Source organism: Anser anser (assembly GCF_964211835.1).
Source record: "Anser anser genome assembly, chromosome: 16".
NCBI lineage: Eukaryota > Metazoa > Chordata > Aves > Anseriformes > Anatidae > Anser > Anser anser.
Window position 1 is genome coordinate 576,027 of NC_139737.1, and position 15,644 is coordinate 591,670.

At 43.7% G+C, this 15,644-nt stretch overlaps 1 protein-coding gene across 1 annotated transcript in view; it reads left to right on the top strand.

The window, feature by feature from the left end:
* CTNNBL1 (catenin beta like 1) overlaps positions 1-15,644 on the top strand; it is a 48,024-nt gene that overhangs the window by 9,158 nt on the left and 23,222 nt on the right. Inside the window, 9 exon segments of the mRNA XM_083801997.1 lie at positions 210-316; positions 1,680-1,820; positions 1,822-1,829; positions 5,001-5,086; positions 7,303-7,396; positions 8,296-8,387; positions 11,305-11,377; positions 11,658-11,716; positions 12,504-12,652. Coding sequence (XP_083658123.1) covers positions 210-316; positions 1,680-1,820; positions 1,822-1,829; positions 5,001-5,086; positions 7,303-7,396; positions 8,296-8,387; positions 11,305-11,377; positions 11,658-11,716; positions 12,504-12,652 — 809 coding nt within the window.

A 15,644-nucleotide genomic window follows, 5' to 3' on the forward strand; every position in this document is an offset into this window, starting at 1 on the left:
TAAATGAGTAGCGATGGTGCGTGAGTTCTGCCAGCCTCCTGCAGCGAGGTGGCCGGCGCTTGCCGTTTGTTGCTGCGCTGCACCCAAAGCGTCGGGGCCGGACTGCAGTCCCACCGCAGCTGCTGCGCTCCCTTGTTTGCTTTATGCCGGGTAATTGTTCCATCCCTCCAAATGTTAAACTCTGGTTTCTGCCCTTCCAATTTTGTTAGGAGGAACCTTTGGATGAAAGTTCAGTGAAAAAGATGATTCTCACCTTTGAGAAGCGATCTTACAAAAACCAGGAGCTGCGGATCAAGTTTCCGGACAATCCAGAGAAGTAAGATTATGCTTGGCCCCTCATTTGTTGCCTTTGCTTTTATGTTTCAGCCCTAAATCAATTTCTTGAAAATACAGATGTTTTCAGTTACATAGGACTTATATAATAGCTGTTATTGCCATGTTGTTCTTATAAACTGTATTTGAAACTAACTTTGTTAATTAAAAATGACATTATCGAGCCTTCTGGTGGAGACAGGTATATGGTTTAAAAAAAAAATCACTTGCAGTTGCGGCATGAAGAAAATAGCAAGAAAGGGAGAAGATTTAGTTTATTAAATTCTTGCTGTTAATATGAAAGACTATGAAATTTCAGTCCTAAAATTGTAGGTTATGCTGTTTTTATTTTGGGAGTACAAACCTTAAATAAGGTTTTGTGATTTTTTTCCTTTTAGGTATCTAAATAAGTAGCTTTGTTTTCAAAAGTGTAAGCCAACGGTAGTCTGATTAGCAGTTGGCATCAGAGAATCATCGGCCGTGCTCCAAGTCTCTCGTTTTTCAGGGGGGTTCCTTCTGCACGCAGCTTTGAGCAGTGCTGCTTTTTCTCACTGGCAGGCAGGTGGTAGATACCGGGGGCTGGGCTGAAAGATTGATCCCGGGGCTGTGAGTTCTGCTTTCCAAATTAACCAAGATGTCACGTCGTCATCTCGTGTGTTGATTTGGCTGGGAAGGCGCCGCGCTTCTGTATGCGGGCAGTGCTCCGTGTGCGACGATGACTGGTTTGCATTGACAGAGCTCTCCGATGCCGTGGGCACCACGGCTGGGTGGGGTCTGAAAGCCAGAGGCTCTTCGTGATGCTCCTTTCCACACCTGCACGGCCAGCGAGCCTCTTCCTCCTTCACAGAGTTTATTCATGCTAAATGAATTTCTGCCTACACTTGAATGCCAGTATTTTTTTGTCCAGTTTAGTGTTCTTTCCTTTGTATAAATTTTTTATGGTCTTCGCTTCAGACTAATACAACGCATGTGTCAGTATGGAGGAGTTAGGGGAGGTGCATCACTGGAGTATTTATTTCATATGCAAGGTTTTCTTCATGTGTAGTTATCTCTATAGTTTTGTAACTGATTTACAGAATTTGAACAAATCTACTCTTTTTGCTATGTAAATGGTATAGTAGCAAGGCTTATCCTGCTACCTGATTAAACTAAAAGGGGCAAATGTAGGGCAGGGTGGGGCACAAACTGCTTGTAGGAAGTTTGGATTCCGTCATTTGATGCGATGACGGAGAATCAGATGCTGGGGCCATGTGCAGCCGGGGTGACTAAGTCTTACCTGGGACCTCGGGGAAGGCGTTGTTCTCTTTGGTGAAGGACTGTGTCCGCTGACCACAACTCGTGCTTTTTATTTTTTTGTCTTGCCTCAGGTTCATGGAATCTGAATTGGATTTAAATGACATCATTCAGGAAATGCATGTGATCGCGACGATGCCGGACCTGTACCACCTGCTGGTGGAGCTGAATGCTGTGCAGTCTCTTCTCGGGCTGCTTGGACACGACAACACAGATATCCTTCAGTGGTTAAAGCAGCTCTCTTAGGAGAGGCTTTCAGCAGACTTTTCTGTCATCTCTTATATCCTGCTTTCACAGGCTACTACGTGTTTTTCTCTTTTTTTTCCCCCACTGCACTGAGTTTGTGCCTTTTTTTAACTGAAAAGCACTGTTAGTCTTAAAAATCTTTGTGTTTGGCTATTTTGACTTGTATTTAGCTTAACCTTGATGTGGTAGTATACTGGTCCATGCAAAACAGCAAACACCACTGCTTTCTTTATCTGTGATCTGTAATGAAAATCACTCTCAAGTAAATGGTTGTTAACAATTTACTCTTGTACATGGGAAACGCCTGTGATGCGTAACCAGTTCCATGGGCACCATAGTTTCATTACTCTTTTTTTGCTGGACACCACAGGCTTTTTGTGAACTATGTGCACAGTCTTAGCAGGTTATGTCTGAATTTCTCATTCACAAGGAAATGATTTTGCCTGGGCTAGCTGGGCTGATTCATATCTGGAGTGCACAGGAATACAACTTTGTCCTTTTTTTCATGAGAAGTTGTGTCCTAGAGTCACAGCTGGAGGTGAGGACTTGTCTGTTTTTCCACCAAACTTTTTTCTTTTAACTTGGTTTGCAGCTTGTCTGTCTGTCAGGTTAGGGCCTGTGGATTGCAATTTTAGGAGAAAACTCATTTCTTATTATAAAGCTGCTGAAGTGTGTTCAGATCTGTCGGAAGCAGGACATAGGCTGTAGTAATGCCTCTTCCCTGTGCTGCTGCCTGTATAGAGAATAGAAACGCTATTAAATTGAAGCATCTGGATGTGTAATAAAATTGGTACAGCTCAAGTTTTCTAATGACTTTGTTAAAACAAATTGAAAAAGATTCTTCAAGAGAGCTCTAAGCAAATGGCTCTTCAGACGTGATTTAAATGTAGTGTCTAGAGGAACTAATAGAAAGAGAAAAACAGCGTCCAAGGGAGAGTAGAAATAATCTGCTGAATCAGAGATTCAGGTAGTTTTACACAAAGCATGTGAATGGAAGATGGTCGCTGACAAGATTTAATTAAAGACAGGAAAGCTTAAAGTGAAGTTATTTTTCCATCTCCTAAGGTACACAGGACAGCTGGTGTGTTCTCCTTGGAAGCCTCCATAGAAGCTCCCTAGATGGGAATGCCCTGTGAGGTGTGGGTACACCTGTTTGAAACGTGGTACAATCATGGAGTAATGTAAACTGGAAGGGGCAATAAGAGGTTTCTGGCCCAATCCTCTTTTAGCAGGACCAACTTTAAAGCTAGATCAGGTTCTTGGTAAGCTGAATTTTAATTCTCTCTAAAGATGGAGATTCCACTACATCTCTGGATATGCTTCTTCGGAAGACTTTGAAAATCTAGTTTGAATTTCTTTTGCTATAACTTTGATTCTTTGCTGCTCACCCTCAGAAAAATCTGGCTCAGTCTTCTGTGTAGCACCTAATAATAGGAAGCAGTAGTCTTCTATGATTCAGTTAGATCCTACCTTATCTCTTACACGGGTTGAGCAAACCCCATTCACTCAGTTACCTCATATGTCATATGCTAATCCCCGACCATCGTAGGGGGTCCTGTGCTCTATTGAGCCCAGTATTGTACTGGGGGCACCCACAACTGAACAGAACATTCAATATGTTGCTCCATGAGTGCCAGGCAGCAGGTAAGAGAAGGTCCTTCTCTTGGCCTGCTGATTTTGTTCTTGAGAATGCAATGCAGCCCATGATTAGCCTTTGCTGCTGCAGAGGCATGCTGCTGCTGACTCATCTTCTCCAGAACTTCCAGATTCTTTTCTGCAGAGCTGTCACCTCCCCGGACAGCCCCAGCGCATGGCTTTGTTCCATCCCAGAGACAGGGCTTGGATTTGTCCTACTTCATGAGATTCCTACTGGCCTGTTCCTCCAGCTTTTGTTGCTTAACAGTTGATTCCTTGCAGCATAAATGCAAGGCAGGTTATTTTCTCTTAACCTGCTTATTGAGTTGTGCTCCACACTGCCTTCAGAAGTTGTGCCCTGGCTCCCCTGACAAAGATTTTATATAAGCACGAGTGACTGCCTGCCCAGTACGGCATAACACCCTTCTGTTTGAATTCCTGATGGCGTTTGCAACTGTAAGTGACATGTGCCGGTCCTGAAAATGTACAGACAGCTTTGGCTTGGTTAAGGATTGCTGTTGCGTGATGAAAGCAGTAGTCATACTAATAAACATCTTCAGCAGAGCTGTACAGAGGTTAACTTGGGACTGGAACAGGCAGCTCGCTGTCAGTGTTTCCTGAGACTAGATAAGTTGCAACTATAACCCTGCTAAGAAAAGATGTATTAAAATACTTCTCCTACTGCTCTGTGTGTGCCTGAGCAAACGCACAAACTGGAGAACTGGGAGGCTGGTTTGTTAGCCTGTGAATTTTAAAGAGATTCATCACAAAGTTGTTATATAGGACATGGAGGAAACTGCATACCCTGTTCTACCCCGGTGGGAATTGGGCAAGATTGATCAGAGTGTCTGAGAGAATAGGGAAGTGGCTCTAATGAGGTGGAATACGTCTCGTTGTACCAGAGAGCTGTGTAGCAGTCAGGGGAACCGTGTGTTATGCAGCCCAGTGTTAATGAGTGAAAATTGGGCTGGCAGAAACGATGCTGCTCCTGTGAGGTACGTGGTTAGAGGAGCATGCTGTCTTAATTGGGCCAGGCAGGAGGGGGTTATTGCTGCTGCTTCGTGCGGTGGCCTTGGCCTTGTTAGATGTGTGCTGTTGGGTTAGCAGGGGATCACTGAGAGAATAACACCCAAATCAAATTATTATGATGCATTTCTCTTTTGTTATGCTCAATCCTGACAATGAAAGATGATGCCTAGTTATGCCAACTATAGAAGTTTTGATTTAAAAATTAAAAAAAAAATGTCATCAAGCAACAGTGAAATTGCCTAGCACAGTAAGCACACAATGATGTTTGTTTTTATCGTTCCTAGCTGTCAGAATTCTCTGAATCTGGTTTTCATGAAGCCTGCTGAAGTAGTCTCTGTACCCTTGGGTCCGGTGTTCCTGTGCCCTAATGAGCTGCCAGTTCTGGGTCACGGCAGGAGCTCCCTAGCCCAGGAGCAATATTCTTTTGGTACTGCGTGTCTGCTGCCGTCTTGGTTGTCCTTAACATCCAGCACATGTTTCCATAGCTGTGGTAGACTTGCTTCAAGAACTGACCGATATAGATACTCTCCATGAGAGTGAAGAAGGAGCTGAAGTCCTCATAGATGCTCTGGTAAGTAGTGAACTCCACGTTATTTTAATGGCTGAACACCTGCCGTACACAGCACAGCAGTGAGTGCTCCGAGCTACCCTGTTTTCTGCAGCTGTGCTTATTTATATTGCCAACACCGTGATGAAGTTAGCTGGTTCTGCTGTACGCTTGTTGTAGCTGAAGTGCTGCGTTGAGGACTGCGGCAGGCCTTGGGAACGGAATGCCGGAGTTCGAGGAGCAGGTTGTTCTCGCGTGTTGTTAGATCACTTCACTTTGGGACGGCACACGCTCTTACTTCAAAACTCGTGTAGGCTGGGAGATTTTTTCATGCAGGGAGGGAGAATGAAGTGACTTGGGCAGCCTTTTATTGAAATTAGGGGCTTGATCTGTGTTTTTTTCCCTTCTTGTGGGAAGGGTGATCTCTGTTTACCCAGGAAATTTATGACTTCAGATTGTTATATGAAGGACAGTGGGGCCATTGTGACCTTTCAGTCTGACCTCTTGCGGAGACCAGTATACTGTGACCCAGTAACTCCTGTTTCAAGCCTGATGATTTGTATTTGAAACATAAAATGTCCTTATAGTGAGGCTATGCTTTTTTCTTGAAAGCTTGGAAGTTTTCATGTAACAGAGCTAATGCATTTTAAGGGTGGTGGAGAGTTTAGATTTAATGATCTTTGTGCCACAGAGATTAAGTGACCCTATACAATGGTCTGTGTGCAGCAGCAGATGCATTGCTCGGTCTTAAATGCTCTCTACCTGATTAACTCTCTTGGGTGCCTCTCATCTTCTGTGTTGGTGTAGTTCTGGTGTCTTGGCGTTTGTGCTGGATGCCTCCTGCTCCTCAGCTGCAGGAGGAGTTTGCCAAACTGAGCAGAAGCACCCTTCAGAGAAGTGATGTCCAGCAAAACTTAGCTCTTAATGTCTGTTCTACCTTCAGGCAGCTTCTGTTGGTGAATTGCTGCGTTTGTGAAACATTGTGGCTGTCTTGTTCTGTAACTGCTGTGTTGAAATTGAACGACGGAGAATTATTGTTTTCCTTTTGTTTGGCTGCCATGCTTTCTCCTGCAATCCCTCTCGTCCAGTCACTGTTACCTCCAAAGGTTAATGACAGTGGCCGGGAGCTCGGTTCCTCCAGCTGGCCTCTTGGCTGCTCTTAATTACTCTGCCTTCACAGAAGGCTTGCTGGATGAATGAAGTGGCAGAGAGGACTGGTAGGGAAGATGTTTTCTGTGGTAAATCAAGAGAAGTTCTTTCTCTGTTTGCCTTGTCACCAACTCACTGATAATAGCCAAGTTTTAGATGTTTTGTTGTTCTCTCTGAAAGAAACAAGTCTGGCGTATCCTGGGAGACAAGTTTGGATATCTGCTTTTTAGATTACTTTAAAAAAAAAAGTCAGTGTAATGTTTTAGGGTATCTGACAAGATTGCTGCACTGCCTTCCCCAGCAACTGCTGTTTGTATTTTTTCCCTGGCTTCACTGAGCACAAAACTAGTTAAGAGTTTTGAATTGCAAATGGTATTTTGTTCAACTTTTCCAAGCTTAGCTCCACAATAGGGAGTTAGCTGAAGTCAAGCTGGACTCTGTCCAATTCCAGCTTTAAGAGCAGACTTCTTGTGGCGAGGGGGCTGCAGCCTCTGCTGCCCGTGTGGATTCCTGCTCTTGCTCTTGCTTTGCTGTCGGGGTTTTGTTAGCTCTCTGGAGTCAGCTTGGCACATTCCTTTTACTAAGATTTGAATCTGCATGTGTGAGCATTGTTCCTTCAGCTTTTTGTACCTATCAAGGTGGAGGGTATAACAAACATGTAGACAGGCCAGTGGTAGGAAGTTGAAAGTGGAACTGCTCGCAGAGCTGAGAGCTGGCTAGCACGTGGTGCTTTGTGGTGCCTAGCGTTTGAGAATTCTGTGGGATTATAAATAAATCAGGGTTGATGCGGGAAATAAGTCTGTGACAAGGTTTGTGTTTTCCTCCAGCTGTTTTTCTGTTTAATCTGAAACCTAAAAGTTGTTTAATTAAGACAAACATAGTGGCAGATTTGTTTGGTGAATCCTTTGCTACTTCTGAGATTTTAGAGCAAGACTGTTAATATCTCCCGGTCAGAATCATGTCTAGCAGGATGTTTCAGTAGGGCTTATTGATTATTTTTTGTTTTAGACCCTCCTCCCTCCACCTATTCCTCTCTCTTCCATTTTTCAGTCTTCTCTCATGTTTTCTCTCCCGTGACCATGGTGATTTAGGTGGAGGGCCAAGTTGTGGCGTTGCTGGTCCAGAATTTAGAGCGCCTGGATGAAAGTGTGAAGGAGGAAGCTGATGGCGTCCACAACACGCTAGGTAAGTGGCTGCTGCACAGCCTCTCACTTCGTTGTGCCTTTTGTACAAAGTGGGGAGGGAGGGCTATCCCACCCCCTCCTTTCCGTCTTTCCTGCACTGCCCTTGAGCTGCCAACACTGAGGTAGAGACCCGAGTGCAAGGTTCATTCAAGCACAATTGTAGCTCACGGTAAAGTCTAATCTCTTCAGCTAGCATTTGTTGCATGAGCACTGGTGAGGTGCCTCTTCCCAAAGTCGTTATGTTAATGTGCTCATACGCAGATGAAATTCTGTGTACTGGACTAGAATGTATGCTCTACTGACCATGTATTTTCTATGTACTTGTCTGTGAGCTCTGCTCGGTTATGTGAGCTGTTTGTCTTAGCAATATATTTAACTTTCAGGTAGTAAAACAGTTGCATTTCATACAATTACATCATTACCCCTCTGTTCCTCAATCTTTGCACAGCACAGTAACTGTTTTGCAACGTGTTTCATTTATTAACACTGAGACCATCATCCCCACCTTTCGGTCATCCAGGACAGTAATCCCTGTGAATCTTTGTCCTTCCCAGGGACTGGATGAATGAGGCAGACTGGAAACTGGTTTTGGACTTTCGTTCCTGCGCAGCAGCAGTAAAATCTTGTGTTAGTTTTTTGTGCAGTGAGCATTGTTACTTCAGTAGAGGGCACGTATCCAAGGTTCTTCCAGCAAGAGCTGGTGTCGCACTGTCTAAAACAGTCAGACAGTGTCATGCACCCCAGCTGAAGTCTCACTCAAAAAATATAGTGTTGCGAATAGTACGCAACTTTAACTAGAACAGTGCAGCCCTAGGAAGGACCTGGCAAAGCTGTGTTGATACAGGTGTAAGCTGAACTGTGGATGGGGGAAATGCATGTTTACTGTGCCTTTCTTCTCAGCGATCGTGGAGAACATGGCAGAGTTCCGACCAGAGATGTGCACAGAAGCTGCGCAGCAGGGCCTCATGCAGTGGTTGCTCAAGAGGCTGAAGGTGAGCTTATTTTTCTGTTAATGTTTGGGAGATAGCACAATAAAAACTGACAGACCAGTGGTCCGGAAGCTGGTGTGCTTGAGATAGCATTCCATCTAACTTATTGTAAACTAGCAAAATTGGAAGAGCTGGCTTTATGTGTAAGTAGCTCTACACGTTGTGGTGTAAGTCCCTGAGTAGTTGTCTCATTTTTGTAGTGTTTGCCTGGGAAATTATCTGTAATATGTCCTCTTGAATGTCTTTGGTTTTTGCTTGTTTCTGGGGAGTTCTTTGTTAATGTGTCCTTGATCCTGCCATGAGAAAGAGCTATGGTCTTCCCTTTATTGCAGTGTCAGAGACTTCACAGCACCACAAAACCAGTAGGTGGGCTACAGCCACCGATCTGGTTACCCCGAGTAGCTGTGTTACCTTAGTGTTCCTAGCTCAGGCATCAATAGAATACTGCCAGTGCCCGCCTTCTGTAAGCCAGTTAGTGTGAACTTTAAACATTGCTTAAAATAAGCCAAGTTTGCACGTGCGCTTGTGTGTGTGGTGAAGCTGAGGTAGGCACAAAAACCAAGTTGGAATTCAGGGCTTGCATTTTCTGCGTTTTTAGTTTAAATGTACTTGTGTCTTGTCATTATATTGTAAGCTTCATACAGCAGGGCGTGTCTTTTGTGTGTTTGTATGATTCCTGTAGGGTGGATTTCTGGTCCATGGCTAAGACCTGCAGGAATGTAAAAAGCTGATCAGTAAGCAGGGAAGCTTACGTGTTTTATGGGTTTGTTTGCTACATCTGTAAGACGTTTTTGATTTCTAGAGGTGTCTTTAACTGGTGGTGGCTTTTTCTTTGAGCTCATCTAATTGCCTTTTGATTTCACATTTACGTGTTAATATTTTGAGCATCCCGTGGCAGTGAGTTGCAGTGTTTAACTCCGTCTTTTGTGTAAGGATGCCTAAACATTCCCTGGAAAAATATTCTAGGGAAGGAATTGATAGTTCACCTCTCTTACAGAGCTAGTGAAGGAAATCTAGAGAACAGATCCTGGGCTTTCTTTCTCCTGACTTGTTTAGTAAGGCATTTCCACTTCCACATTTAAATGTCTGTACAGTTAGTGTGACCTCTGAATCACAAAAATATTCTAGCAGCTTCGTAATCATGCAGATACTCCTCTGTGCCCCTCGTATACTTGTTAGCAGAAACAACCTATAATTTCTCACTACAGGTAGTAACATAATTATATTCCTTCCGCTTAAATACAAAAAGTGAAGTCAATGTTATTCCGGGCAGGTATGTACTGAGTGTAGGTGTGCTGTCTGCTTTATAATTACTCTTGCAGCTGAAAGACTTAAAAACATGGGAAAGCAAAATAATCACAACTTGGATTGCCCGGCTTGGTGCAGCAGAACATAAATGTTAAAGGTTTGCGAAACTTGGTGCTGAATGTGTGTGTTTCCTTTGCTCTGGCATGTGTTAACTCCCTCTGGGTTTGGGGGCGTGTGATCAGGCAGTGCCTGTTTTTTTCCTTACGAGCTGTCATGGCGGGGAGATGCACGCTAATAAAGTCCTTGCCCAGGAGCTTTTGCTATTGGCAGCACTTGGTCTGGAATCTCTCGCCCTGACAGATGTGTTTAGGATTAAACCAGTATCTCAGCATCTGCGCAGAGTACTGCGCTACTGAAGACCGTCTTTAGGATGATTTTTAAAATCAGGTTTCTGTCTAGGAGTTGGTGAGGACATCTGGCACACGGCACGGAGTGTGAATTTCTGTTTTCTGACTACGTTTCAAGTTGCATAATTGTATTCTGACTGTCAGAATTGCCTGAGAAAGCTCAGATGGAGAAGCTTAATAGCTCCTTTCTCCAAACACAGGCAGGGTTTGATGGTGTTTTGTGCAGCCTTGAAAGAACAGGACGTTATTTCCTAACACTTGTTGTACAACAGCAGTCGGTATGTGCTGTGATGGGAGCAGGTAGGGTTGTGCAGCACCGGGCACCTGCCGCGATTCCCTCTCGTGCCTGCCAGTGAGAGGTGGTTGCTATAAACACCATCATCTACAGGGTGCTTGGGGATTGTTCTGAAAGAAAAGCTTTATTTAAAGTCAATACTTGTGGCATTTGGGATCTTCCTGCTTTTCATGTTTTTGTTGCAGGATACTTGTGTACTGTGACCTTTCTTTTGGTAGCTGGCTGAGATAATTGGCCCATACATAGCCTGGGGCAGCCAGGTTCACTCAGTCAAGCTGCAGGTACTTGTGTGTTGGAGGGAAAAATGGGGGTGACAAACAGAATGTGTTAAGCCTACTACTTACTACTTTGTAGTTTTTTTTGTCTTGAAGAGTGGAATACAAACAGCTAGTTACTGATGATTTTTAAGATTTTTAATTTTTTTTATAGTAGCTGCAAACCAGTTTATCTGTTTAATGGAGGGAGTGTATGAAATGAATGTTATGTGACTGCAGGCTAAAGCCAATTGCAACGTTTGGTCCTCATCAAACTTTGACTGCTGCTATTTAACGTTACTGTGATGTGTTTTCTGAAATTCCATTTCTGGTGGCAGGTGCGGCCTTTCAGAATAGGGGTGAGCCCATGCATATACATACAACATAAAATATCATGGAAAATGTCTCGGAAGGAGACAGCTGGAGACTGTTCTGAGGTTTTCTGAGTCAACTGGGGCAATTGTAATTATGTAGGATAACGCAAAGGATCAAAGTTGGTTTTCGACATATGCGTGTGGACATGCAATACGCACTGTCACCCCTGAATCAGGAAAAATTATTATTTGGACATTGAGTCATACTGCAGAATTACTGCTGTTGTATTTTGCTTAAAGTGTTGCTTATGTTCAGTGATTTGATCAGTGTATTCTTCAGATTCAGTGAAACACAGAGCAGTGCCCTGATGAGTCGTCTTTTGTTCCTTCTTCCACCAACAGGCTAAGATGCCGTTTGATGCCAACAAGCTGTACTGCAGTGAGGTGCTGGCTATTTTGCTCCAGAATAATGATGGTGAGACATGCCTCTGGTATTGATGTTCTGTTAGGATAGGCCCCAGGCTTGTTTCAGATCATGACTGCACTCTTTTGCCTTTGGCTCCCCTTTGCCTGTGCTCTCTCTCCTGTGTATGCTCTCTCCTGTACGCATGCGCCCTCTCTTTTTCTGCAGCTTTTGTACTCTGTCAAGCCATATTGATTTTGTTTGCTGATGTATCAGTGTTAGATGGCAGTAAAATCTGACAGTTAGCTTCATTTTTCTTTCTGTTTTCCCCCTTCCCCCCACTCCCGTCTAGACAACAGAGAATTGCTTGGGGAGCTGGATGGGATCGATGTGCTGCTTCAGCAGTTATCTGTGAGTAATTCACATACATCCTCAACCGTCGGGAGACTCGCAGGCTGGTTGTGAGCAAGTGGAATGGATCCTGGGTGTAGTGCTGTCCTAGGAATCTGTACTGTAGATAACGAAACGTGATGATGCTTAATGTTTAGTGGTGGCATAGTCCCCGAGTAACTTCCACTCAAATGTATTGTCCGTGCTAAGTGAGGTTAATCCCCGTTTAACAGATGTTAACGTCGAGGTACACAGAAGTTACATTATTTTGTTATAATTGTGTGGAGGGTTGGGGAGAAGGGTAGAATTTGTCCATCTTTAGTATTTTCCACTCCAAGCACTGTGCAGCATTACTTCTGCTATTGAGCTGGCTGAAGGTAAAATGTTCTTAGTTCACTTACGTTTCTTGAATAGGTGCTAGTAGCGTCAGTACATGAGGGTGCTGCAGAGCAGATCATTCAGGTGTGCATTATGCCTGGGTGTTCTCTTGTAACAAGCTTATCCGCATAGTTTTGTGAATTGCGTAATCAGCGAATTTGCCTTTCCCTTTGGAGGCCCTGTATTGTCTTTCTAGTCGTGCATTAGACTGCTGCACATCTGCTGGGATACAGTCAGGACAGCAAAAAGGGCAGCACAGCTACAAGAGAGAATGCATCGGTGATGTGTGTGACTGCTGCTCTGACGACTGCAGGCTTACGCATGTCAGGTGTTGAAGGTTGTGATGCAAAACATTCCTATATATTCTGCAACAGTGTGGACGAAACCGGGCCCTCCATTTTGGGGAAATTTTGTGTTCTTTGTCCTGCAGGTGTTTAAACGACACAACCCTAGTACAGCAGAGGAACAGGAAATGATGGAGAACCTGTTTGACTCTCTTTGCTCCTGCCTGATGCTCAGTTCCAATCGTGATCGTTTCTTGAAAGGCGAGGGCCTACAGCTGATGAATCTGATGCTGAGGTACTCGTAGAACTGTGACTTTCTTGCATGCGTTTGAGCTACCAGCACATGTTCTAGCAAGATGTTTGTATTTTTCTGTTCATACAATTCACATGCTAGCATGTTTGTCTTCTCTTTTCAGCATGCTGCTTCGACCTTTTCAGACATACGAAGTCCACTTTTCTCATTTTCCTAAGAAATGGGGTTACTATAATAACCCCATTATAGGGTCAGGCCAATATATAATAACCCCAATAGGTCAGGCTACTAACCCTCTAAGGTTTGAAAAGACCCCTATGAGGGTAAGAGAGAACTTCTGGATCTCCGCAAGGAGAATGTTTTTTTCCTTTGGTTCTCGAGTTCAAGTTTCACTGTGCTGTGTCTTCTGAGCTGGTGAGTTTTTGTGGATGTTGATACAAAATTTCCGTTTTGTGAAATAGGCATAAGTATGCATTTCTTCTTGTGATGTCTTTTGTCACACCATGAATCTCCAGGGCTTCTCTGCTGTGTTCACTTTTGCTTCCTAGATGGGTACTGGATTACATTTTCTGAGAGGAGACTTCCTCAGGACCCGGCACAGTGGGACTCTGTCTTGCTTTCCCCAGTGTGCTAAGCTGCATGCAGTGGCTGCTTAGCAAACACCAACAAGAAATGATGTATTCCTGCAGCGCATGGCTGGGTAATGTGCAGCAGCAGGGAACTGAATAAATAACTGAATGTGGATTATTCAAATAGGAACGCTGGGTTTTCTTGAAGCTAATTAAAGAAAAGCTCCAAAACTAAGGACGAGAGGGGAAGCCTCCCTCTGCCTCGAGTACTAAGCTGCTAAGCTATCCTTGCAGAACTAATTACTTGGAATTCTTGTGCCATGTGGGTGGGACTTAGCATTTGTGGTTTTTAATAGCTTTTCCCTCGTATTTGGACTCTAATGTTTACCATTCTCTGTATCAGGATTCCAGCTGGAAAATTTCTTCCTGAATGTGTGTTTTTAAAAAAAAAAAAAAAAACAACAAAAAAAAAACAAACCTGACTTGTCCCACGCTGCAAATCTGATCTAGAGAGAACAGTGCTTAGCTGGACAGAGTAAGCTTCTTGCTCCTTGTTCTTGAACAGTACAGCCACAGTACCTGCAGGCTAGCATTGCAAGTAAGGAGTGCGGTCTGACTGGTATCTAGAGAACAGCATGGGAGTATTGCACTTTTGTATCTTCATACCTTTACGATAAACAACAACGAATAGAAATGTCACTCAGTTGTGATTGACCTCCTTACCAACAAACAGGGCAGAATATTTTTCTTTTCTGTCCATGTCCTCTGAAAACCGGGGGGAGAGATCTGCTGTTTTTTGTATTTGCTTTGAAGGTGGTTAATCATTGCACCATAGTCTGCGGAGATGAAAGGACAAATAAGCAAAGTTGAAAGTTTATTGACATTGTGCAAGATAGATAAGCTGTGCAAGAATAAAGATATCAGGCTTGAATCTCCATTACTGTCTTAGAGAACACAGGATTCTGTATGTGGTGCTACCAAATACATCTAGCCAAGTTGTTCTTTTAATGGTCGCGCACCCAGAGCTGCGGGGAAGCATAGCAGCTTTCAGCCGAACATTTAACATGCTCAAGAGATTCCTATAGACAGTAATGAAAGCTGCGCTCCTTCCCGTTTTGCTGAGACTTGAAACGTGTGGCCATCAGCAAAAGATGCTGCAGCCGTGTGTGAACTTCTCGTGGCAGCGTCTGAAATGAGCGTGGGGTGGCTGATGCTCTTCACGTGGATGACTGTAGCAGGCCGTGTCCTGCACATGGTGCGCAGGACTGGGACTTTCAGTGGTGAGGGGAATTTGGGTGGGCTGTCGCGCATGGAGCTTCAGCAGGGGGGGCTGGGAGAAGACCAGTCCTGAAGGACAGAGCATGTGGCAGCAGGAATGAAGCTGACGGTTTGGGATTAGGATGAGAGCAACGATATATACAATTATTTGACTTGCATCTCTGCAGCAGTGGGGGCTTATGGATTTTGTATTGTTTTTATCAAAAATAAGATAGTTCATCAGGTTGGTAGCCACCAGTGGAAAGTTTATCAATGTCATAAAGAATTAAATTTTTTTTTTTTAGGTCAGGAAGCACTTCACAGTACACAGGCCCTCAGCCTTGCCTTAGTAACCTAAATGCAGTTTGCCTTACAAAGCCCAAAGAGAGAAGAGCAGGCTTTTAATGTCAGTTCTCCTGCAAGTGCTGACAGGAAGCTTATTGCTTTCACTGTAAAATTGTGTTAGGGTTTGGAGGGGATGCAGCCACTGGTTTCCCAGGGGATGTGTCAAGAACATTCTCTCTTGCATAGGAGAAATGATGTGTGGCTTTCCCAGTTATTAACCAAAAGTGCATCTGTATGCACATAGAGAAATGCAGTAAAGGGAGCTTATAGAAAAGTGCATCACTTGGGCAACATGACCTTCTGCTCTGAAGCTATTCCGTTGCTTTTTCTGACCCTCACAAAAACATTTGCTCCTGTATAGAAAAAACAAGGTGAAAATGGAAAACTCTGTGCTGTTCCCAAAAGCTTGACTATAGCTATGTCAGGGTATATTTTTCATGATTATTAAAATCCTTTTATGTTTTCTTGTCCTGCTGTTCCTAATGACCCCATGGAAACTTAAGACTATCTCTTTACTAAATCTTCTGGTTAATCAAACAGAACCGTTTTGTGCAGCACTTTCCCATGAAGTCTGGTATTTTTTGTTTTGCTACTATTTGGGAAAGTAAAAGGTTGTGTTATGCTAGTATGGGAAGTCCAAATAATGTTTGCACCTTTCTTTTTAGAATAACAAATGTACCAGAAGAGTTCTCTGAGACACAGAGGTATTAAAAGGAGGAAACAATGGTTAGTAAATAAAGTTGTAATTCGGAGTTCTCTGTTAAGACTGAGGTCGCTCTCCGTTTGGTGATACTCGCGTATGCTTGTCTTTGAATTAGTGTTCGGCTAGAAGTTACTGCAATAAACCCAGATAAGACTAAGAT